This window comes from Aethina tumida, chromosome 4 (assembly GCF_024364675.1).
Source record: "Aethina tumida isolate Nest 87 chromosome 4, icAetTumi1.1, whole genome shotgun sequence".
NCBI classification, from domain to species: Eukaryota; Metazoa; Arthropoda; class Insecta; order Coleoptera; family Nitidulidae; genus Aethina; species Aethina tumida.
The window spans coordinates 12,139,257-12,166,138 of record NC_065438.1 but is presented as its reverse complement, the minus strand read 5'-3'; the positions used below and the strand labels follow the sequence as shown (position 1 = coordinate 12,166,138).

General features: G+C 26.8%; 1 protein-coding gene and 1 long non-coding RNA gene across 6 annotated transcripts in view; one reads left to right on the top strand and one right to left on the bottom strand.

Moving 5' to 3' along the window:
* Positions 1-26,882, top strand: part of LOC109596140 (uncharacterized) — a 50,875-nt gene that overhangs the window by 19,734 nt on the left and 4,259 nt on the right. For all 5 annotated transcript variants that reach the window (XM_020011633.2, XM_020011631.2, XM_049966411.1 and 2 more), the window contains 3 exons: positions 14,824-15,029; positions 21,549-21,684; positions 24,655-24,788. In XM_020011633.2, the coding sequence (XP_019867192.2) occupies positions 14,824-15,029; positions 21,549-21,684; positions 24,655-24,788 (476 nt within the window). The remainder of the gene's footprint in view (positions 1-14,823; positions 15,030-21,548; positions 21,685-24,654; positions 24,789-26,882) is intronic.
* Positions 25,805-26,230, bottom strand: LOC126265333 (uncharacterized). The gene is made up of 2 exons (XR_007547838.1): positions 25,943-26,230; positions 25,805-25,887 (listed from the first exon to the last, which is right to left on the bottom strand). It is a non-coding gene; the product is annotated as an uncharacterized LOC126265333 (long non-coding RNA).

Below are 26,882 nucleotides of genomic sequence, written 5' to 3'. Positions count from 1 at the left end.
ATCAAAACAATGTAAACCCTCGACTGTGCTGTGCTGTTCCTTTCCAATTCGGCACACGATGGATTAACTAAAATAATTACCGTGTTCATTATGCTCAAATTGCATGTTAAGGGGTAGTCCTTTTAAATGACATTTCTATATAATTTTATGTGCGAAACAAGTTATATTTTGTGTTATCGTATAGGATTATTCGTTAAAATGTTGATAGATTTAAAGGCACAAACAATTTCATTTTAAATGTCATTTTATCATTTTTGAAACCGAAATTTGTATCATTTTATCTTTTTTGTAGTTTAGTATGACTGTAAATATTTAATAAAATTTAAAATTGAGAAAACTTATAGTATTAATAATATAATACAACAAAATTTCTGATTGTTATACGTTATTGTGTACAATTCTATTTTAATCATAATTTTGTAGATTTAGGCTCAATTCCACTTAGTTTACTGAGTTTATAACAAGTAATAATTACAATTCTGGCTGTGTTATTTAACTTCTTTTGTAATTTTAATTGTCATTTTATTATAATTTTACGTAATGATTAACAAATTAAATTTTGAATATATGAATTCTATAAATTATACTAAAATTTTATTCATTTATTAACAATTAAAATTGAGATAATTTAACCTTATTAATGTTTCTATAAAATATAAATTTCTGACATTAACATGTTATGTGTGTATGAATCTGGGTTAATTGTATTTTAACAGATTTAAAGGCTCAATTTTATTTTGAAAATGTAGGTTTATCAATTCTATTATAATTCTCTAATTAAATCTTGTTATTAGAGTTAGAAATTTAGCATCATAATTTTATGCACAAAATAATTTAAAATTTGAATATATGTCTTCTGTAGTTTGTAGTAAAATTAAATCAAGATAACATACGTAATTAATAATTCCAGAAAATATAAATTTCAGATTTTCATACATTAAAGTATAAGATTGTTTTTAATATTTTAGATCCAAAGCTCAATTTCTTTTTGAAACAAGAAGTAAATTTATTAACCTTATAATACTTCTGTTGCAATTCTGGTTTCAGTTGAATCTTGTTGTTGGAGGCAGTAATTTTAAATGTAATTTCGTTATTATTTCATACACTAAACAAATTAAATTTTGAATATATCGCTTCTGTAATTTGTAGTAAAATGATAATCATTCATTGACAATCAAAATTGAGATAATTTTGGCTATTAATAATTCCGTAAAACATAAATTTCTGATTTTCATACATTAATGTGTTAGATTTCAGATTAATTTTAATTTTATAGATTTAAAGGTTCAATATCGTTTTGAAACATGGTGAAGGTTTACTGCAGTCCATGATAATTCTATTACAACAAAAATCCTGTTATTAGAGGCAATAATTTTATCTTCATTTCATTAAAATTTTATACAGTAAACAAATTAAATTTGAAACATATCGCTTTTGTAATTTGTAGTAAAATTTAATTATTCATTAACAATTAAAATTAAAATAACTTACACTATTAATAATTTCAACACATATAAATTCCTGATTTACATACGTTAATGTGAAAAGTGATTCGAGGTTAATTGTAATTTTGTAAATTTCATTTTGTACAAAGTGCAGATTTACCAAATTAATGATAATTTTGTTACAATTCTGGTTCCAGTTAAATTTTGTTCTTAGAGACAGTAATTTTAATTGTTATTTCATTATGACTTTATACACAAAACAAATTAAATTTCGATTACATAACTTTTACTAAAATTTTAATCATTAATTTATATTATTACTGATTCCTTAAAACAGTTCCTGATACTCAGACGTAAACGTGTTAAGTTTCACATTAACTGTAACTTTATAAGTTTAAATACAGAATTTCATTTTGAGACATGGAGTTTTATTAAGTTTATGATAATTCTATTACAACTCCAGTTAAATGTTGTTCTTAGAGGCACTAATTCTAAATGTTATTTTGCTACAATTTTATGAACTAAACAAATTAAATTTTGAATTTGAAATCAATCTTTAAAATGTAAAAAATTGGCATACTTTTTGAGATAACCTTGTATATGTCTTTCTTGGCTATAAATAAAATAAAATTGTAATCCTTTTGTTGACAATAAATATGAAGGTGCATATTAATTACTTTATTAATAATTCCATTAAGTTTCATAAGTTAATGGTTAAACTAACACGTTCATTATAATTATATAAATTTGAGGACCGAAAGTTTACAAACTTTGTGATAATTCTATTATAATTCTGCCTTCACTTCAGGTTTAAATATTCCATATAATAATAAGAATGCATTTAAAGGCAAGGTCCGTATTAGTATACAAATAACAATGTAGATACTGCAAAATAGTGTTTTTTGTTAATTTGAAACGAGCTCAGTGGATTTTATGTACTTACAATTTATACATCGCCACGTTTCTATTCAGCACAATGGTCGAAATGGCTTTGGAAGTGGCTATAAAGAAAGTGCGATAGACAAAACTTCGTGCAAAAAGAAAACAACATGCGGAATGCCTTTCAACTATATTCAGCTTCCAACTCATGCATTTCTAATGTGAAATGCTTAACTTAATGCCTTTATTTATTTAGGAAATTTTCAATGGGTGACAAAGGATGAGTTAATTATGCGTTAGGGAACAATATTATAACTGTTAATTGAAAATGTGGGGTATAAATTACAATTAATTGCATCACGTATAAGTTATTATGTCGATTTTAATTTCATTTAAATATTATACACGATTATATTTTTATTCATTTATACGTAAATAGCAGAAGTACTAATTAATTTGTTTTAACAACAGGGCTTGTTTAGATAGATTCATAAATTTAATCAAACAAATAATAATTACTCCATGATATTAAATTCAAATTTGTCTATTTCAATTACTATTTTATTAATCCAAACAAATATTAATATTTTATTATCATTTCACATGGCAGAAATTAATTTTAACATATAAATAATAATAGTTTGTTGTTCTACAGATTTACGTGGTTTTTGATTTTCGTGCAATTGTATTTCAGTTTAATATCATCGATGTCATCGTTTTTGCAGGTCTAAATTAAAGTTCTTTTGTTCGTTTGGAGCAATATTCAAACAATTACAAAGCGAAAGAGCCCTAATAAACCCCCATATTGTTTCTGTCGCACTTAAGTCTCTTAAGTTATCCATCTGAATCGCACATCCAGCTACAAAACCGAATAAAACTTATTTTTACAATGTCGTAAAAGCCCCGCTTTTACAACTGCGGAACGAAATTTAATCAAATTAAATTTCGAGATTGGCACAGCGACTTCATAATGCCGGTTTGATTAATTAAAAATATGTTTGCCGGTTTCGTAATCGGAATCGTGTGACGGTGATGGCGCTAAAGCCGTTGTAATTGTGTTTCACTTCGATTGAAGGTATTAAACTGCTCTTCTCGGTCACGTGAAACAGATTTAAAACTCCTGTTACGTGATGAGAATTTTCATTAGGATGATAATGGTACTTCCGAATGTTTGAAGTACCCTTTTTGAATGTGTAATTGGATAAGATGTATTTTTTGAAAAATTAAGCACGAGAGAAAAAGTACTTTGCTTGTTAATGAAGGAACATGTGTTCTCATATTTAGTTAGTCACATTTAGTCAAATCATAAACTTAAATATTTAGAATTCCAAAATTCAAGGACATTAATAAGGACCTTGAACAAGTTCTCGTTGTTTTCATTTATTTAAGGCAGCTCAAACAAACGTGTACTTAGTTTTTATCACAATTGGTTTTATTCAGTAATTTATATTGAATTATTCATAGATATACATAGAACATCGTTTTTATAGAAATTAGTAATAACATAAATATTTAGAATAAAAAAATTTACGAAAATTTATTTATATTATAAGAAAGTTTAATATTTTTATTAATTACAAACGCATTGACCATTTTTTTAAAATAATATAGGCTGCGCATTTTAAGAAACATGACAGAAAAATAATTTAATTCTGAATATAAATTAATAATATTATTTTAAGAATACGAATATTAATAATAACATATTAATAAATATTTAAAATAACAAAATTTATGGAAATTTATTTTTATTATAAGAAAATTTAATATTTTTATTAATTACAAACGTATCCACCATTTTTTAAAATAATAATAATATGGCTGCGCATTCACTAAAATTTTAAGAAACATGAAACAGAAAAATAATTTAATTTTGAATATAAATTAATAATATTATTTCAAGACTACGAATATTCTTATATTCATATTATTTTAATAAACTGAGTTTTTATTAATCCCATAATATTCCTGGACGAGCTAATTAAATAATTTCGTAGCTTTAAAAATTTTTCATATGCTAAATTCAGACATTATTTAATTCAATTCCACATTTGATTTCAATGCAGAGTTAAAAATAGTGGTTTCAACCTAAATAAACATTAATTAAAGCGTATAATTTCCCCAATTTTCAGCCACCCCTTTGTAAATATGCGGCACGATACGCAGATGTTGCACATTGATATTTCCACTGCAATTTCAGAAACGGACAAAAATTCTCGCAATAAACTAAAAAAAGAGGCAAAAAGGAAGTTAATTAATGTTTAATATGCGCAAAATTTTATGTTCTGTTAGATAATTCTAAAACTCTATTTCCGAGTACGTGTTTGTATTTTTATAGTTGAATAGAAAATTCTCCAGATATTCCGCCATTTGTTTATTTTTCGGTGTAACTAAAGCTGTATAAAAGCCGATAAAGTAATTAAAAGAGTCTTTTTGTAAACTAAAATTGTCACCCTGTCACGTACCACATCATAATTAATAGCAAAACAAACTTTTCAATTACGGAAATGCCGCGTTTGTTGTTGAATTGTTGACGAACCTCGTCAGATGGAATAAATAAATTAGTTCGTAAATTGGATAAAGTTTCAGCTTGAGCACGAAATTAGCTTGTATGTTCGAAAATTCCATATTAAAAATAATTTAGGACGTCCTTAAACGGCTCCTTGAAACAATCTCCCGACGAAGCGAATTTTATTAGCTACTTTACATGAAATTAACCAAAAAATTTAACGTGTTTAGGATTAAATGTTTGCAGTCCTATCCAAATATGCGGCCCGCGTCCTCCGTAGCGGCCTCATCAACCATTTTAATGTGCCCGAAAGTATGTAAATAAGATTAATAATGGAAATAAAAAGTTAATTTAATATAAGCAGTAAAGCACAACATTGCACATCATCTAGTATGCAAATTAGATGGGTTATAGATTCAAGGGGTGTCTTTGGGATGGAAATTGCCTTGGGGGGATTCAGACGCCATAAAACAAACGATTTTCATACAATGATTTAGATGTTTCGTGTTTATGACGCCTCTATTTTATTCGATTTGATTTCATTTATTCGTTCGATAGTTACGATTATTGTATCTTAGAAAGAACAAATCACAAATAAATTAGTCTTTGAAAATAAAATAAAAATTGTGGAATTGTTATTAAATTTTATGTCTGAATTCATTTTACTATTTTGTCATACTTTCTATCATCAATCAATTTAAATGATTTTTTTAATTCTTTTAGGCATAATATTAATCAGATATTATAAATGTGAAATAACAAATTATTTTTTTTAATTTAAGTATTTAAAATTTTTAAACTTAATATTTCAATTATTTCTAATTTAAATAAATTATTTTTTTAATGATAATTAATCACTTTATATCAGTTTTTGTAAATTTAAATTGTGTTACAATATTGAAAAAGACTAATATAAAACAACAATAGTGAGACATAATCAATTTAAAAGGGAACGAGACCATTTCAAAAGAGTGAACCAAAAAATCGTTCACAATAAACCTTTGAAACGTTTTAAACCAGTGCCATCACTGAAATTAATCTTAGTGATCAAATTTATTTAATCGCATTAGATACTACATAAACTACAGTGCTTAGTAAAATGGCTGAATGTTTATTAAAATTGTTCAATGTTAAATTAAACTTGTTTTATCGGACGTTATGTAAATTTCATTGTAAGTTCAACAAAATTATAATCAAATTTGCATATTAAATTAAACTTTAATGTGAGAATTAATTAATTTGAAGTCCTTACATGTCCTTACATATAGTGCAGTTTTTATATAAACAGTTTAGAAGTTTCTAAATTAAATATCACGTGTGTATGCATCAATGTATTTTCTGTTACAACAAAACAACTTTCCTTCAAATTGCAAAGTCATGACAAAACAATCAATCTCTTTTATTCAGTTATCTAGTAGGGTTAATGACAATAAATTCACTGACTGACAAAATTTACAATAACCATTTTTTTAATTAAAAAATTCGCCCCAATTTTACATAATAAATTATTATTTTGAGACGTTTCGTAATCACATTAACATCTAATTTATTACACCATTTTTAAGTTATTGCTAGACTCCACCATACAAGACGCATTGTATAAATATTAAAATAGAGAGCCGTAAAATTTATAGGGCATAAAAAACGAAATTCATTCATCCCTCATAGACATACAAAGGCCGGAGAAAAGAAAATATGTCCTCACAAAAGATATATTAAGGAGTCAAACTTTATATTACGTCCGGTCCTTAAAAATGCATTCTGCAAACTATTTATTAAGTTATTCGGTGGAATATTTCAAATTTATGGCATGTCCGAGGTAATGCCAATATTAATACTAGTATGTCAAGTCTACAAATTAATAAAGCTTGTGGTTTAGGTCTTTTGTAAAAGCTATCTATATTTTAACAGAATTTCATTTAAAAATACTTCATATTAATAAGCCTATCACATAATTAAAAATAACACGTTACCATTGAATTTATTTGTTGTGATTCACTAAATTAACTAAATTGTGAAATTTATGATAATAATGTAACAGATAAAATTGAACATAGTTATCTTGTTGGCACAAAGAATTGATTAATTGTATTTTTGAATATTTTTAAGATTTTACACCATGATCAGAAGGTGTAAATTCAGCCTTCAAAATGAGTATATACCAAATTTCATAAAAAATATTGCATATTTAATAAGTCTGTGAAAGAATAAATTCATTTTAATAAATACTCTATTTAATTGGATATTCTTCAAAATGTGTAAATAAAATATGATAAATGTGATGATTCTTTTTCTTTAAAGGTGTATAACTGAGTGGTGTCAATACTGAATATAATAGATACAATTGAACTTATAGGCAAAGACAGTTGGACTAATTATGAGAACTAATGTCTTAAATTATCATTTGATATTCTAGAATATTTTTTATTCTATTGTTTTCTGAAGGGATAAATTGTTAATTTTGACACAAAGCTATTAATAATTAATATTATTTGATATACATATATATCCCATCAATTATATCATCATAAAATATAAAAAATATCTGGAAATATCAGTTATTGAGGTGAGAGTCATTAGTGAACATTTTCGAATAGTAAAAAATAACATTTGGAACTAAGAACTAAACTTATTATGGGAACGAATGCGCTAGATCTGATGTTCTATCTTTTACACTTTAATCCATGATTTAATAGAATAGAAGAAAAAAATCATTGATATATCGGTTCTTTTCATGGCTTTGCGGAGAGAGCTTCAAAGATTTGTGTATTTAATTAGAGCAGATAGACGGATGAAAATTGATCGTAAATTTTGAAAAGCCGCGGTTGAATAATTCAGCAGTAACATTCGTAGCAATCGGAATCAGTGTCGGAAACAATGTTTCAATTTGGCGGCCTCAAAAAAAAAAAAAACCTGTGAGCAAAGAAAATAAATAATGTATAACGAGGCTGGTATGGAGAGGAATAAAGGGTGCTATAAAAGTGCAATATTTTGCAATATATCCGAGGTGGTAGTAGAAAATAAGCCATTTCTAAGCACATAACACATACAGCAGACTTATTAGAGTCCGACTCCAATATAGCAGTTTTGTCGGGTACTATAAAATATCTTTTATTCACGAGGATTCCGCTCATATTACATGATTAGTTTTTGTGCATTCCGAAGTTATACATAAGAAGAGGTCCCGTCTACCCCCAACTCATAATTCATTTGCCAACTGCGTATATTTTATGAAGTTGGCCAACGTCGATATCTCACGTCCCTTTCAGATTCCTACTTTGTTTTGTTCGAGCCAATACATATTTATGTGCGGGGGGCACCTATGTCAAAGTCTTTTTGTTTTTTAATCTCGCATTTAAATTAACCGCAACAACCCCTCGATATGTTAAATCGGGGGCTTAAATCCCGGCGCAAAAGTGTTTTGACAGGTGTTCGTGCGGATTTATTTACACGTTTCGCCGACAAACGAATCGGAAAAGGGTAAATAGCCAAACACAACTGTGGAGCCTGTTTTATCTCCGAGAAATTCCGTTTAAAACAACCTAATTATCCAGTAGCTGCAGCATCGAGTTTGCAGTGTCAAGATTTGCGCTGATTATTTTTAATTTGCCTTTTCGAACGGCCCCGTTTAATGTGTCGTCTACAACTGTGCACGGGTGTTGATTGTATTACCATGGATCTTCGTCCTTTCAACGGAATTGAGTATTATGCTTTATTTCTCTATTCGGAGTGTGTTAAGAACAGTTTCCGGGCAATCTTATTTAAATTAAATATCCGAAATTTTGCGCAATGATATCCGCCCCTCAGGCCCGGCATTTATGAATGGCAGTTTAGCCTGGATTATGTTTGCTTGTTTTTCGTACAAGATAAGACACACTTAATTACGCGGGGGAAAACACTTTATTACAACCTCGCCGGATTTAAATACGTCCTAATGACGATTAAAATTTAATGCCGGCTCCCGAGAAGATTTAATTAGAGATATATCAAAATTACAATCGGCCTGTGTCATCCATCATCAGTTCAACATTATACAGCTCTAAACTTTTGACTAAAAATGAAAATGTACAACAAGCAATTTATTTATTTTTTTATTAACTTTTAACATTAGAAAAAAGTAGAATAGCTGATTTACACATGCCAATTTGTTCTTAAGTTGGTACTATCAAAAGTTACTAAAAAATCGTCCTCAATGTTCTAGCAATCTAATGGCCAATTAAAATTTGAGTAATTAATTAAAATTTCAGTATTACGTGTAATATTTAATTCAATAACTCAATAATTTTTCATTTAATTTAATTAATTAAAGCATTTGTTTTTAATAATTTTAATTTTTAAAATTTAATTGGTTGTTTTTTTAATATTAATTTAATAAAAATTTAAATTACTAATACAGTGTTTTACCTATAAATGGTTAATTTTACTGTTAATCTAAATTTTATAAATTAAAATTAATAATTCTTTTAATTTTATAAATATAAATTAATAATTTTAATTTTGAGAATTTAATTAATTATTTTTAACATTAATCTTTTAAATTTTATAAATTTGAACTAATAGTTTTAATATTTTATTACATTTAATCAGTTATTTTTAGTTTGATTTTTTAAATGTTATAAATTTAAATTAATAATTTGAAATATTTTTTAATTTAATTGAGTAATTTGGGTAAATTAATCATTTTTATTTTTATTTAATTATATTATTATTATTATTATATTAATTATATTATCATTATTATATTTTTATTTTTAATTTTCCAAATTTAAACATTTTCATTTAACTTAATCGGTTATTATTGATTTTTCAAGTTTGATTCTTAAAATTTAAATTAAAATTTTGTAAATTTAAATTAAAATTTTATAAATTTAATTTTTATTTTTTAGGTACATATAAAATATAGATTACAATTATTTTTTAATTTTTTAAGTTTTTTTAATTATAATTTAATTTTTTATTTAATCAAATCGGTTATTTTATTTTTTTAAGTTTAGTCTTTCAAAATAAATCATTAATTTTAATTATTTACATCGAATTTATTAATATTATTCTTTAAAATTCTATAAATTTAAACTAGTTATGTTATTTTTTACTTTAGTATACAAATTTTATAAATATAAATTAATAATTGTTATTTTTTAATTTGATTGATGAATTTTAATCTTTCAAACATATTTTTTTAATTTTATAATTCCAAATTAATAATTTTATTTTTTTAATTTAATTGTTTTTAATTTTTTAAGGTCAATTTTCTAAATTTTATTAATTTGAAATATTTAATTTTTTTTTTATTTAATTTAATAAGTTATTTTTATTTTTTTTAAATTTAACTTTTTAAATTTTATAAATTTAAATTAATAATTTATTTTTTTTTAAATTAATAGTTAAATGTTAATTTTTTATACTTTTTAGGTAAATAAATATAGATTAATAATTATAATTATTTAAATTTAATTGATTACTTTTTTAATATTTTATATTTAAATATAAATTAATTAATTATATTTAAATATCAAAATAAATAAATTTAGATCACTAGATTTTATTTCCTTAAAATTTATATTTAAAATTTTATTTATTTTTATTTTTTTTATTTAATTGATAAATTTTTATTTTTAAATTTAATTTATTATTTTTATTTTTTAAGTTTAATTTGTTAAAACTAATTAAATTGTTAATTTTGACTCTTTAAATTTAATATGTAATAAACTGTATATATTATTTAAACAAATTTTGTTTGTTTATTGAATAATACTAAAAATTACTTGATTGTAAAAGTTTGTAGAAAATAAAAAAGAGAATTAATAATCTTTCAGCAATTTATTAGCCCATTAAAAATTGGATAATAAATTCTGTACGTAATTTTCTGTATTAAACGTAGTAATAAATTAGAAAATCAGTTGACTATAAAACAGATAATGCATTTATTATTTTTAATATTTGTTATTCCAGTTAATAATTAATATTTTATTAATTATTGACGGCAGTATTTTTATATATGGCTTAATGCTATTTAATATTTAAAAAGATAATGAAAAGAAACATTTATCGGTATCTATCAGTTAGAAATTTTGCTCTAAAGGATTTTATTTTTTCTTCACCTAAATTATTGAAAATATTATTTTAAGAAATGTATGATTATATGATTTTTTATTTAATAACCGTTTTATTTTTTGATTAAATTCTGATAATTTGAAAAAATTAAGTAATTAATAGAAATTAAATTTATTTTTCATCAGTTCACAAATCATTTTTGTTAAAATTTATACAGCCAAAATTTTATCATTTATTTTTCACCACACATATAAACTACAATGTTCCACATATTTCCTCCGCAGTATTTTATGTTGCCAAATAACGACGACGCTGTTGCTTCATTACCAATTCCAATTTTTATTATTCCATCTCTTTTGATACCATAATTTACGGAATTGATTCAATGCAACGATATAAGAACGGATCGCAACCGAAATTTATTAAAATACCCATTGAATATACTAGTTTTAACATGATTAAAATTTTATTTGTCGGGGTGAATTAAATAATTCAAATGAAATGTGTTTGCGAGATTAGGAGAACAATCAATAATTTAACCAAATTTATCCGAATTAAAATAATCCAATGGCGAAATTATACGTCAAATTTCCCAATAATAGATGTACATTGATGCCACCGCCAAAATAAAAGTAACTAATGATTGAATATTAAATATAATGCGACATATTTCAGATCGGCATGAACAATAATCGTTTTTAAAATATGATATATTGTTGTATTTAATTAAATGGGCGTTTTAAGTGTGAAAGACCCCCGCGGAAAATTATTCATATCAAATTAATTACCGAATATATCACTGGCGCGTTGGCCAAATTTTAAAGTAGTGCAATAAATATATTCGGTTGGCACTAAATCACTTTTATGACGATAATTTTTATTTAATATTCGAATAAATTGTTAGAATTATAGTTTCGTGCATTGTCTGGAACTAAAATATGCGTTCTGGTGGTAATTCGCCACATCCAGAATACTAAATGTGCTTTACAAGTTTCCAAAAGAAAAATAAACACTCGTGTGCTTTACATAATATTAATTAATGTTATTTTCCTCTCAAATAATTCTGTTTGTACATTTAAGTATAATAACATTAAAAACAATAAAATAATAATGTAACAAACAACCTAAAATTAAATATGTTGTCCCTTCTGGCTTAAATTTGAATCCTACACAAAACTGAATTACATTTATTTGTACAATTTATATTAAAATTTAACTATTTAAAAATAAATTTATTTATTTGAATTTAATGTAAGAAAGCGACACTACTTTCCGGTTCCTTAATATTTTATAAAAAAGGTGTAAAATATCGGAAGAGTTCAACTTTAAATAGAACATGAATTAGATGTTTCCACTTTTAATAGACAAAATGGTAAAACTGTTAATATTATGTTCCAAATTTTCAAGTTAATTTAGGTTAAGATCAAAATCCATATTGCTGTTGACAGAATGTCCTTCAAATGAGGTCAGTCAAAACTTACGGATTACACTTTTTTTCCAACCATATAAATATAATACACTTTAAAGAAGTTCTGATGAAGTCATTCGGCAAACTGTAAACTATAAATCGCCTTCAATTTGTTGGAGTTTGATAGTTTCTCGTTTTTATTTTCGACTGTTATGGCCGTAAAACAAACTGTAAGTAGTAAAAATACAGAAATAAACGAATCAATGCAGTGCAATGAAGTATATTTGTCGTGAAATGTCGTTTTGTTTTACTGCTGGACTCCGGGACGTAAACAGAGAGACATCGGATTTGATTGGATTGCCATCGAGAGTTATAATGTCTTCCACAGCTAAGCTCCTCTCCACCAAGGAACGATGTTAAATTATCTGCAGACTAACCAACTATCGCCGAGATAATGGTGCTATTTCCTTTTGAGTGGACGCTTGACGAATCTTACAAATTAATCGATTTCAATTTCCCCAGTTACTTTCTAAAAATTTAACTTTTTTTTTTAATTACGGAATGAGTATCTCCGAAGTCAAAAATATTGTCTTCTGATCAGTTAAATTAAGTCAAGTATTTGAGTTATATTATTAATTTAACTTAAGAAAATAGTTGAATACTTACTACCGTGAGAGTAGTTAACTCCCTGATCAAAAAGTTCAATCAATTTTTTTTATTTAATTGAATTATTCATCTAAATCAGATTATAAAAATATACAGGTGTGTTTCTATCTTACAACTATATGTGTAGATGTCCATTTCAGTTGATATAATTAATGTAAAACAAAAATAGTTTTTGTTAATTAATTACTATTAAACAAATTCTAAGAATAATTATATTAAAAGTAATTTATTTTATCAGCTGTTAGATCCACTTTTAACAGGTACTATTTAATTTTTTTTTTTAATTAATCAGTAAAGTAACCTTTAAAACACTATGAAAAATATGATTTTGATGTTTAATAAATGTTTAAACATCGAAAATGCACAAACATATATTATAATTAGAACTACATCCAAAAGAGATTTAATTGTATGTTTTCAAATATCTTATTCTAATTCATTTGAATATTTTAATTAAGTTTTTTGTTCGCATTCACCATTTTTACAACTGTTGTTAAAAAAGGCGAATGCGCAACAAATCTAATAATTAGTTACTATTAAACAAATTCTAAGAATAAATTGATTATATTAAAAGTGATTTATTTTATCCGCTGTTAGATCCATTTTTAACAGGTACAATTTAATTTTTTTTACTAATCAATAAAGTAACTTTTAAAATACTATAAAAAATATGATTTTGATGTTTAATAAATGTTTAAACATCGTGAATGCTCAAACAAATTGCATAATTACAACTACATCCAAAAGGCAATTAATTTTATGTTTTCAAATATCTTATCCTAATTCATTTGAATATTTTAATTAAGTTTTTTGATTCGCATCCACCATTTTTACAACTGTTGTTAAAAATGGCGAATGCGCAACAAATCCAATAATTAGTTACTATTAAACAAATTCTAAGAATATGTTGACTATATTAAAAGTAATTTATTTTATCCACTGTTAGATCCATTTTTAACAGGTACTATTTAAATTTTTTTAAATCAGTAAAGTAACCTTTAAAACTATCTGGTAAGTTTCTTAATATTTTATCACAAAATATGTTCTTCATTCAATTTAGTATCCTTCAAAATGGGTTCATACGAAATTTCATAAAAAATATTGCTAATCACTTTTTTTATTATGAAAATAATCTGAGAATGTCAGATTCTAACTTAATTAGTTTAATTGATTAAAAGTTATTAGAAAATTATGGTTTTTATATGATTTTCGTTTATTTGAGTTATTATTTATTTAAATCAAATTATAAAAAAATATAGGGGTGTTTCTTTTTTACAACAAATTATATAGATGTTTCTTCAGATGAAATAATTAATGTAAAGCAAAAATTGTTCTATAGATTTGAATTGTCTCAAAATTAACGTCCGATTTGACTTAAATAATATGAGAATATAATTTAGTATTTACTATAATGAGTGAAAAAGAGTTCCCGGTCAATTTAAATTTCAATCAAATCATCAAATAAATAAAGTATTATTATGATAAAACTGTATATGTAAGTATGTGAATGTAATTTTTATTGAAATGCATAATATAAATCAAAATTTTTTTATATTTTTGAATTGTTTCGGCATTAACGTTTGATTAATATAAGAATATTGTTTATATTTGACTGTTATGACCGTAAATGTCTCGTGAAACTCCTGGACACCGAGAGGTAAACAGTGGGACATCTTATTGGATTGAATTGCCATCGAAAATTACAAAGCCTTCCGCAGCCAAGTTCCTCTTCACCAAGGAACATAACAATCGCCGAGATAATGGTGCTATCCCTTTCGAGTATCGGCTTGGCAAACCTTACAAATTAATCAATTTCCCCACTGGGTTACATAAATTGAACTAATTTTTGTTTTTGGTTCCAGAATCAGCTTCATTGAAGTCGATGATAGTGCGAGTGCCGCAGGTCGTTAAGTCCGGCGACACCGTCACACTGTCCTGCGAATACGACCTGGAACAAGTCCCCCTGTACTCGGTGAAATGGTACAGGAACGACATAGAGTTCTACAGGTTCATTCCGAAGGAGTCGCCGCCGTTCAGGGCTTTCGCAGTGAAATTCGTCAACGTCGACGTGAGTATTTTTAAGTTGGTACTTGGACTTGTTCATTTAGTTTCTGCGCATTGAGTGCGAGAAGTTTACAGAAACGACCCAGTTACCCACCAAATAAACATGTGGTCGAAACTGTCGCATTCCAATCTATATTTATTGTACAATTCCGAACGTAACGGTGTCATCAACAACTCCGATCGTATCGCCCGTTCGTTTTACGAGCTGCAGGGATCATTAAAAGAATCGTACGCGCCGGATAACAGATATGACTGATGCATCGCGTGGGACCGACCTAAGTAATAACTCGGATTTAAAATGTACTTTTGGGGAAAGGGTGGGGTATACGATGACAGAATACATTATGGGCCGAAATTATGTCGGAAGCCTTTGATAATTTAATAATTTAATATTCCGAACGGATATTTTATCTGGGGGCATTAGGGCAGTGGATTCTGAAGTTTGCGAATAGGTCTCCCCTTTACCTTGTGGCCCTTTACCTAAGGATTTTATTAAAGCTTTAAATAATGTAATTAGTTCTTCGTGTAATTTACGGCTGACCAGAGACGAAAACTTTCCTAATATGCGAACTACGTTTAAACATACTTTACAGCCGTAACTTACAAAGCCGTTGACACCTTTCAATTCGGCAAAAAGGGGGATTATTAAAATTGTTGCGACTTTTCACCCGGGTTCTTTGTATACATAGAAAGCCATTCAGATGTAAAGGAAAAAACCAAAAACACGGCAACATACAAAATTGTAAAATGAATAGGTATGTTCTTTTATATTAAATACGAGTGCATGAAAAGCTGTTTCCCTCAGGAAATTACACGTTTCCTTATTTTAAAACGCATTTTCAAACGAATGATACAGGTAGGAAACAAAAAGGTTTCGTCTCTTTCACCTAAACTACAATACACAAATACGGTAAATTCGAATTTAAATTAAACAATTTATCGGAGCTCATCGGTGGGACGAATATTGAAAATTATTCAAAACGGTGGAAAAAGCCCAGAAAACTGCCGTCAGAATTGAAAACTCATCGGGCGAAATCAAAATAATTTATAAAACGTGTTTGATTTAGACGAAATTGGATTTTATTGTACATACGTCAATCAGTTCGACGATCAACAAGAGTGTGATTAAAAAATGTTTATTGCATATTGCTTCGGGTTCTGCAGGTCTCTTTGAGATGTTTTATAAAACCAAATTTTATAAAAAAACAACATAACAAAAGTATTTAAAATATGATAATTATAAACACCCAAAATAATTTAATTATTTGTTAATATTCATTCGAAGTTAGATATTAAAAATGTTCTTAATTAATATTTCTCAGTTAAAAAAAATAATTAAACATTTGAAAATCCTAATTTTTATGATTTGAATAAAAAAAAAACAATCAGCAAGTTTATAAAAAAATATTTTATATTTATTAATATGTTAATATGCACTATTTATAACTTAAAATTTATTTTAAATTAGGTAGTTAAAACTTCAACTTTTGTCTAAAAAATATTTAATTGAATGTAAAAATTAAAAAGTGTAATTAATAAATATGTTTCAGAAATAGGATTAAAATTATTTTTACTTAAAAAATTGAAAATGTTTGTTTATTTATATAATTTGCAGATGGAGAACTAAAAAATTATGTACTAATATTTCACAGTTTTTTTATGAACCTCAAATAAATTACGAATTATAAATTTTATTGTATATTGGAAAAAATTCTTTCTTTTATTAAAAATATTCAAAATACTTTTCTTGAGTTAAAATAATTTCTACAAATTTATTATTTGTTTATTTATATCTTGTATTAATATTTCACAATTTTTATAGTTTTATTAATATCAAATGAATTAGGAATTATAAATGTAGGAATATACATATATTTATTGTCAAATTTTAATCCATATTGAAAAAAAATACATTGTTTCTTTAAGAGAAAAATAAATAATATTTATTTAGAATACTTCTCTTGTAAAATAACTTTTACAATTAAGTGATTAGATTTGTTCATTTGCATATTTTTCTATTAAAGCTTTTGCCATGTAGAAATTAAAAACATTTAGTTGAATGTAAAATTAGGTTAATTTAGCTTACAGTTAACTAAAAATGTTTTTGAAACTTAAAACAAGTAATTAAAACATACATTTACTAAATATGAGTAAAATTAGTTTTACAAAAAAATTTAAATAGGTTTGTTTTTTATGTAATTTGCTGCTGAAATTTTAAAACCTTTCATTTGCTAGAGAACTGAAATATTTTCTGTTAATATTTCACAGTTTTTTTAAAATTGTAATTAAATTGTTAATTTATAAATATGGCCATTTAAATAGATTTATTACTAAATTATATTGAAAAAGTAAATTGTTTCTTTAATGAAAAATGAAAAAAAAAATATAATACTTGAATAAAGGCAATAATAGCTTAAAGAATTTTGTAATTTTTTTATGCTTGGCAGTTTTTAGAAACTCTTTCAATTCATACTGATATTTAGCAGAAGCATTAGCAATTTGCCTCTTAAAAATAAGGCTTTGTTTCATACACGGATCAATTTTCATTTCGATCCTTAATGATAACGCTACTTTCATTTTTTCTATTGTTGGATTACGAACAACAAAACAATAAAACAAATAAAATTAATTGCCTTTTGGATATAATTGTAATTATACAATTTGTTTGCGCATTCACGATATTTAAACATTTATTAAACATCAAAATCATATTTTTTATAGCATTTTAAAGGTTTCTTTACTGATTAATTAAAAAAATTTAAATAGTATCTGTTAAAAATAGATCTAATAGTGGATAAAATAAATTACTTTTAATATAATCAACTTATTCTTACAATTTGTTTAATGGTTATTAATTATTGGATTGGTTGCGCATTCGCCATTTTTAACAACAGTTGTAAAAATGGTGGATGCGAAACGAAAAACTTGATTAAAATATTCAAATGAATTAGGATAAAATATTTGAAAACATAAAATTAATTGCCTTTTGGATGTAGTTGTAATTATACAATTTGTTTGCCCATTCACGATGTTTAAACATTTATTAAACATCAAAATCATATTTTTTATAGCATTTTAAAGGTTACTTTACTGATTAATTAAAAAAATTTAAATAGTATCTGTTAAAAATAGATCTAATAGTGGATAAAATAAATTACTTTTAATATAATCAACTTATTCTTACAATTTGTTTAATGGTTATTAATTATTGGATTGGTTGCGCATTCGCCATTTTTAACAACAGTTGTAAAAATGGTGGATGCAAAACAAAAAACTTGATTAAAATATTCAAATGAATTAGGATAAGATATTTGAAAACATAAAATTAATTCCCTTTTGGATGTAGTTGTAATTATACAATTTGTTTGTGCATTCACGATGTTTAAACATTTATAAAACATCAAAATCATATTTTTTATAGTATCTTAAAGGTTACTTTACTCATTAATTAAAAAAAATATAAAAATATTTGTTATTAAATTACATTTATATTTATATATTTTATTCTAGTCATTGAAATCAAATTATAAATAAAAAAATCATGGAGATGTTTCCATCAGAAATAGACCGCAGTGCATTTACACCACATGTTCGATTAGTTGAAAGTTCGAATCGAAACAGGAGCACAAAGAGATTTTACACGATTAAATAAAAAATAAAAAAAGAAAATTTGGATCGGCAAAAATCAAATTTGTTCGGAACGCATTAGTGGTTTGTATTTGTGTTTGAAGCTTTTAAACGAGATGTAAAGTAGGTAAATGAAATAAAAGAAGTCCGGTTGCATTAGCAAAACGCAGACAGTTGCATTGGCCAATCAAGTCGGGTATCTCGTAATGGAAGGTAATGTAAAAGCGATTTAAAAGACATTATGAAAATCCTAAACAAACAGATGATGGAAGAAAGAAGGGGCCGCATTAAAGCCACACGAGCGATTTTAAAAGGGTGAATGTGGCCTGCGGGTCCAAGTCCACTAATATGACAGTAATGCGACAGTTGAAACACCTGCTTCCACTGCTAAGTCCAAAGTACACTCCCTCACGTGCCGCAACGTGACTGTGAACCGAATGAGTGTTTTTATCAAGTCTTTTCACACTTTGTTTCAGTGGCGGACGCATTGAAAATTCAATTTATCTTAATTGAAATGGAGGCCCGGAATTATTTTGCTCCGCGGACCGTGACAAAATGTCCCCCGGTTTTATCTCTTCGGCTCCGCGGGAATTAGATAAATATTGGGACTGCCGCGGTCGCATTGTTTTCCGTGACAAATTCAACTGAGGTTTGGTACGTCCGTAATTTTAAATTCAATTCCCGGCCAAACTCAAACGGTTTCTTTATTTCTGAAGGGGTATTTTGGATCATCTGCACACAATACAAAACCCTAATCTAATAATTTAATTCGGGTTTATTCATTTCGCTTTACTGACACAAAATCCTTTCATTTAAAATGTTTGGAAATGCACTCAGTGACGTAGAAAGAGAACCAGTGGACCAAATTATACAATATTTGGTGTGTATCGTATATACAGGACAAAAAGTTATTAGAATTTGAAGGTGGTCTTTGTTCTATACTTTAAAACTGTGGGGCCTATTTTGTTACTTTATCTGTGCGTCCCTCAAAATCCAGTTTTCGAACAGGATTATGCTTGATTTCATTTGGCGATGGATACTTTGGAATGTTTGCTACATTTCGATGTAAATTTGTTGCCGTGACCAGCAAGGTCTCCGGACACCGATAGAAACTCGTAGGTAGGAGATTTAGAAATTCAGCTCTCCCTCCATAGATTTTGATGAACTTTTAGTATGAAGTGGGGGTGGCATAGAATTATGTATCTCAGGACGAAATTAGTGTCAAGGGGGTTATTGACTGATCAGGTCATTGCACACATCCAACTCTTTGTAATTAAAAAAAATTTTTTGTATCACCAATTCAATTCGAATTTTGTAATCGTTTCAAATATTGTAGTTATATTACAATTTCAACAATACACAGAGAGACATTTAATCATTTGGTTGTTAGGTAATTCGGTCATTTGATCATTAAGTAACTTACTAACTTTTTGGATTGTATAAAAATTTTACATCTTTGGTGAATTTTTACGTTTTAATGATTTTAATTACATTTTACATTTTTAGTGATGTAATTTTTTACATTCATAGTGGTTTTTACGTTTTTTTGAATTTAAATAATAATTTATTCACAAAATTCGAAAAAAGTGACTAAAGATGTTTCTCAAAATTCTTAAATTAATCCAATTTTTCCAATTTCACAACTTTCTCAACATAGGAAAAATATATAATTTTAACTTTTTTCGTCATTTAGTCATTTGGTACTTCAGACATTAAGTAATTTGGTCATAAGATAAGTTGATTATAATGTAATTTTGTCATAAGGTAATTTAGTCATGAAGTAATTTAGTCGTGAGGTAATTTGGAGATTAGGTAAATCTGTCATAAGGTAATTCGGTCATTAAGTAATTTGGTCATTGGGTAATTCGGTCATTACGTAATTTGGTCATTTTTAATTACAAAAAATATAAATTCATTTTTATCTTGTTAAAATCAATTCTATTAAATTAATATTTATAAAAATTTCATAGGGTTCTAATTCTATTAAAAATATATCTATATTTTAAATTTTCTTATAAAATTAATTAATTATTTCATTCACAAAAATAAGTATATGTGTTACATGTTAAAAAATCTGTAGAACAATTAAAATTCTCGTTTTTCTAGGGAAATTATGTTACCTGATCCACTAAATTAACTAAGTCATGGAATAAAATGTGATAAATGTCTGATAATATCTGGTGCCAACTTAATGCATTAGTTTTCACGATCAGATTAGTCCTTTAAATCTGTATGACTGAGTGGTGTCATTAGTGAACATGTGTAACAGATAAAATTAAACTTATGGGTCTTGTTGGCATCAAGAATTAGACTAATTATGAGAACTAATGCTTTAAGTCACTATCTGATATTATGAGGTATATTTGAGATTTCACTCCAAGGTTTATGTGACAAGAAAGAATATTTCATCATATAAATATTGTTGAGGGTGCATAAACTTATTAAAATTCAATGTTATTTTGTGGAATTTTATTTCAAAAGATAAAAAATGCAAAGAGGTAGTAATATTTTAATGAAAAATGTCATACTTCACCTTCACTGGATGACAGTAGTAAAATAATCTTTATGGCATGCATAAATCTTCTTATTGTCCATCTTTTGAGCTATTACTCAATAAATTCAAATTATTAATAAAAAATATACGAAGACGTTTCCATCTTGAATGGGCTATTACCCTTTAAAATTACCTTTGGAACACTCAAATTTAAAATTATGTATGTCAATTTCACCGTACAGGATTTACTCGTATAATCCAGCGACACAAACCGGTGTTAAACTTACCGCGACTTTACTCCGTTGTTGCTATTGCAGTCGGACCACTAAATCATGTAGCCTTAACGTTGCAACGCGTTAATGCGAAACAAAAATAAATAACCAAAAAAATATTTATTTTCAGTTGTCACGTTCAGGACCGACTGAAGTAACCCTTCGCGGCGTCCGCAGGGAATTATCAGGAGAATATAACTGCGAGGTGTCGTCGGATGCTCCGCTCTTCCACACCGAAATGCAGGGCGCACACATGATCGTAACAGGTCGGTTTTTTTTTGATAAATCTTTTAATGAGTTGCAGGATCTGGTTGCGTTCTTTGTCGCGTTGCTCTAAGTGAATTGTTCGAAAAAAGTTAAGCATGTTAACATACATTATTGGCCATAATACCTGGAATTTCTTAATTTACTATATTTTCTTCAGAATAGAATTGTTTATAGGTCGTCTATGTCAGGAATAACAGTGCTTTTGGAAGGCATATTATACAAAGAAGACATCTCAATCGAGATGAAGTTGTTAGGTCCTTTGCACAGGTTCGTGCCAAACTTGCTTTAAACAAGTTGGCCGTTTATTCACAGATTATGGAATCAGTGCTTAAAAATTGCTAACAGTCATAGGAGACCATATATTGCTCGTCAGAACCAGTTAGGAAACCTTCACTTTATGGCTACTGAGATACGTTTATCTACTCAAACCATACGTAAATGATTTCATGAAGACAATTTACATTTAAAATATTCAACTGTAGTTCATGAATTAACAGAGCACAAACGAGAATGAGAAGAATTTTCGATAATGAACTGAAACATGAACCAATGGAGTCAAGTTCTCTTTACAGATGAACCCAGGTTTTGTTTAAGATCAAGTGACGCACAACAAAGAGTCTATAGACGCTGAGGAGAACGATATTTGAATACAACTGTGACTGAGAGAAGAGCTTTTGGAGGAGAATCTGTAATGGTATCCTTCACGTCTTGGCGAACGGCTCCCTGACGGTCAAACGATAACGTAACCTATCTTGTTATCTGTCTTGAATAAGTATGGACCAAATATCTCTTTACAATTAGATAATACAAGACCACACACTGCCAGAGTTATTCAAAATATCTTTGATATAGTAATATATCTGATATAATAATTTTTTTTTTAAATTAATTAACAATGTATTCACCAAATTCGAAAAAAAAAATGACTAAAGATGTTTTTCCAAATTCTTAAATTATTCCAATTTCTCCAATTCCACAGCTTTCCCAACATAGAAAAAATATTAAATTTTAACTATTTTTCGTCATTTAGTCATTTGGTAATTCAAATATTAAGTTAGTAATTTGGTCATAAGATAAGTTGGTTTTAATGTAATTTAGTCATGACGTAATTTGGTCATTTTTAATTATCAAAAATACAAATTCATTTTTATTTTTCTCTAATCAATTCTATTAAATTAATAATTATAAAAATATATCCATGTTTTAAATTTACTTATAAAATTAATTAATTATTTCGGCATTTAGCATAAATTAATTTTTTAATCACAAAAATTAATATATTTTTATTAAATTTAGTGAAAATGTACATAAAAAATTGTCTAATTTGTTTAATTTTTAATAATTGACATTAAATTGATTTTCTTAGAATTTTAGAAACAAGTGTTTGAATATTAAATTAAAAAAATAACAAAGTAAAAACTCAATATATTTTTTTATAATTTGAATAACTTGAATTTTGAATTTATTTATTAACAAATTTCACTTTACAAAAAGCTAATACAAGAACACACATTGCCAGAGTTATTCAAAATACCTTCGAAGAACATAATTTGGGGTTTATGGGATGGACAGTGAATAGTCCCGATATGAATCCGATAGAACATCTTTGGGACATTCTAGGCAGTCATTTTATCATTAAGTAATTTACTAATTTTTTGAATTGTATAAAAATTTCACATTTTTGGTGCATTTTTCTGTTTTAATAATCTTTTTAGTATTTTAATTACATTTTACATTTTTAGTGATTTTTCGGTATTTTAATATTTTTTTTTTGAAATTAAATAATAATTTATTCACCAAATTCTAAAAAAATGATTAAAGATATTTCTCCAAATTCTTAAATTACTCCAATTTCTCCAATTCCACAACTTTCCCAACATAGGAAAACTATATATCTTTAACTATTTTTCGTTATTTAGTCATTTGGTAATTCAGACATTAAGATAAGTTGGTTTTAAAGTAATTTAATCATAAGGTAATTTGGTCATGAGGTAATTTGGACATTAGGTAATTTCGTCATAAGGTATTTCGGTCATTAAGTAATTTGGTCATTGGGTAATTTAGTCATTTTTAATTACCAAAAATACAAATTCATTTTTATTTTTTTCAATCAATTCTAATAAATTAATAATTATAAAAATATATACATATTTTAAATTTACTTATAAAATTAATTAATTACTTTAGCATCTAACATAAATTAATTTTTCATTCATAATAATAAAAAAAATTGTCTAATTTGTGTAATTTTTAATAATTGACGTTAAATTGATTTTCTTAGAATTTTAGGGAGAGGTCTTTGAATATTAAATTAAAAAAATAAAATAAAAACTCAAAATATTTTTTATAATTTGAATAACTTGAATTTTGAATTTATTTATTAGTAAACATCTTTGGGACATTCTAGGGCGGCCCATAAAAAATCTGTAACCCTCAAATAACCTTCAAGAATTGGCTCTACAACTTCAGAAGGAATAGAACAATGTACTTCAAGGTTTGATCAACCGGTTGGTACAATCAATGCCTCATCGTTACGCCCTTCTCTACTATGATTATTTTTCTATACGGGTGTTATCTATAGATTATCAAAATTTCATTTCGATACCTATTTTCATTGTGCTTAGTTTATTACAATTTTAATTTTTAATAAATAATAATTTAGTTCTAAAATAAGGCAGTATGCTTAACTTTTTGCGATAAGTTTATATGAATTTCGAAGTAAATACTTCATAGTTTTGCCAAGAGTTACGCTTAAACTTTCGGCAGGAACCTGGCCCGGTTAATTACCCCAACCTTGGCATCCTCCGAAACTTAACCGTAAACTGTATAATTTAATCATAATTAATAGTTTCTGTTCTCACAACAAAATTTCTAGCCAAGATCGGATCACGCGAGTGCACATCGGGTCATGCCTGATGCTTCACAAATGAAGCGTGCCCCCAAATAAACAACCGTTCCACTTTTTGCAGAGCTGCCCAGCAGTAAGCCGGTGATGAACATCGAGCCGACCAAAGTCGAGATTGGAAAGAAGATAAAAGCGGAATGCTACTCCCCCGGTTCGGATCCAGCGGCCAACCTGACCTGGTACATCAATGATGAAGAGGTAAGATTCAACACACTTTATAGCCGTTTATTAGGCGGCATAATTTATTTATGCACCGCCATCCGAGGTATTAGTACGGATGGGGGAGAACGCGGTAATTAGGCGATTTATGTTGGGGTAGATCCGCTCCGCTTTTAATTGATTGGTTTTACGTGGATGTTGTTAATTTGTTGTTATGATTTATGCACCGGATAACAATTAAAGGATCGTATTCTTTTGACGCTGTATTGTAACATGAATAATTAAATGACATTGAAATACCACACTAAAATGTAAAATGTTCCATTTTGTGAGTTTGACGGAGATGTCGATTAAAAAAAATTAGGATAACGTTGATTCGGGTGTAAAATAAACGAAGCAGATAACGTATTTCATTCATTTATTGACCGAATTTCAATTATTAATAGATCTATAAAATTTTGCCTCCTTGAAAGAGGTACGTTAACATACAAACGTTGACGTGTCTCAGTAAAAATTATTCCTCTTCCTGTTAGGGAATTTATTCCAGTTAAAGTCTCCACCCTGTATATAACTGTACAATTAAAAAACCCATTTTATTTCATAAAAGTTTAATATCCCCAAATCTTGAACATAAGTTTACATTTGAGATTTCAGTCCATAGTTTATTTGATCAGGAAGAATTAATTCATTGCCAATTTGTCGCCAATTTAAACGTCCATATTTTTTAACGCCGTAATGCGAATATGAATAATTAAACTAACACTAAGCTAAAACGTAAAATGTTCCATTTTGTGATTTTGTCGGAGACGTCGATTAAAAAGAATTAGGATAATGTTGATTCGGATGTAAAATAGACGAAGCAGATGGAGTATTTCGTTTCTTTGCCGAGTTTCAATTATAAATGACAAGTTTCCTGTTTGGAGTACTTGTTAAAAAAGTAATTTTGCTGAGTGGTATTCAAACGTCAGTTTGGAAGTTCGAAGTATAAATTTAAAATTTCTAAAATTCATTATCCCCCAACCAACTCATTAACAAGTTGGAATAAAAGTAAATGCTACGAGAACGAATTACTTACTTTATTAATTACAAAATAACATTGCAGAGCACTAATTTATACCAGGTAAGAGGTTTAAACTCGCTGAAATCGAACGAAAATTAATTATTAATTTTTTTTTAACTTGCTTAAGACTTACAGTTTTTGTAAAAGTAGAATATCAAAGCGCCAATGCACATTCCGGCAATGATACAGAACGTATAAACGTAGGTACCGGTGAGGCAACCCAAGAAGTTGTAGAAGCAATTTATAATCCTCATTATTTATGTAAGAACTCTTAAACGTCTGTTGCTGTCACTTGATATGTCAATGTATCATTTAATCGAAGTAATCGGAATTTATTGACCAATAAAGATGCGGATAAAGGAAAGTCCGAACTAAAACAGTGCTAAAGTGCAGAACGTTGTACAAGAGTGTTTTGTTATTGCAATATTTACTTTCCTAAAACCAAAAAAAAAGTACTACAGAAGTTAAAAGCGGTAAAAGTTTTAGATAATTTACTTGGGTTTCTATAAACTAGGATGTTTAACGCATCCATTTAATTTATGTGAATTTTTATAACTTCATTTTATGTTTGCAGATGTTTTATAAAATGAAATTTAAATTTCGGAGGCTAATTTAAATATAATATTTTCGAATACTTATTCAAATCTGTTCTTTATAAAAAGCCTGGTGTAAAATAAAATACGAATTATGTTTTCTTATGTTTTAAAAGAAACAGGCGTATTTTATGCCATTTACATAAATTAATAATTTTAATAAAATCTGAGGAAAATAGTTTTCTTTCAAAAATCGTTTCTTATCAAAATAATCAAATCCAACTAAAATTAACAATATTAAAAAATATGTAATTTGTAATAAAAAATCAAATTAAAATATATCATTTCTAAAACAATTTTCAATTATTATTTATTTTTATTTATATTTATCATAATTATTAGTGTTATTTCAAAAGTAAACATTAATCCACTTATTTTTAGCCATGACAAATACGAATAAATATTCTCTCTAAAATAATAAAGTGCAAATAAAAAATAACCCATTTAATTAAGGTGTTTTAGAACATTTAAATAAATTTG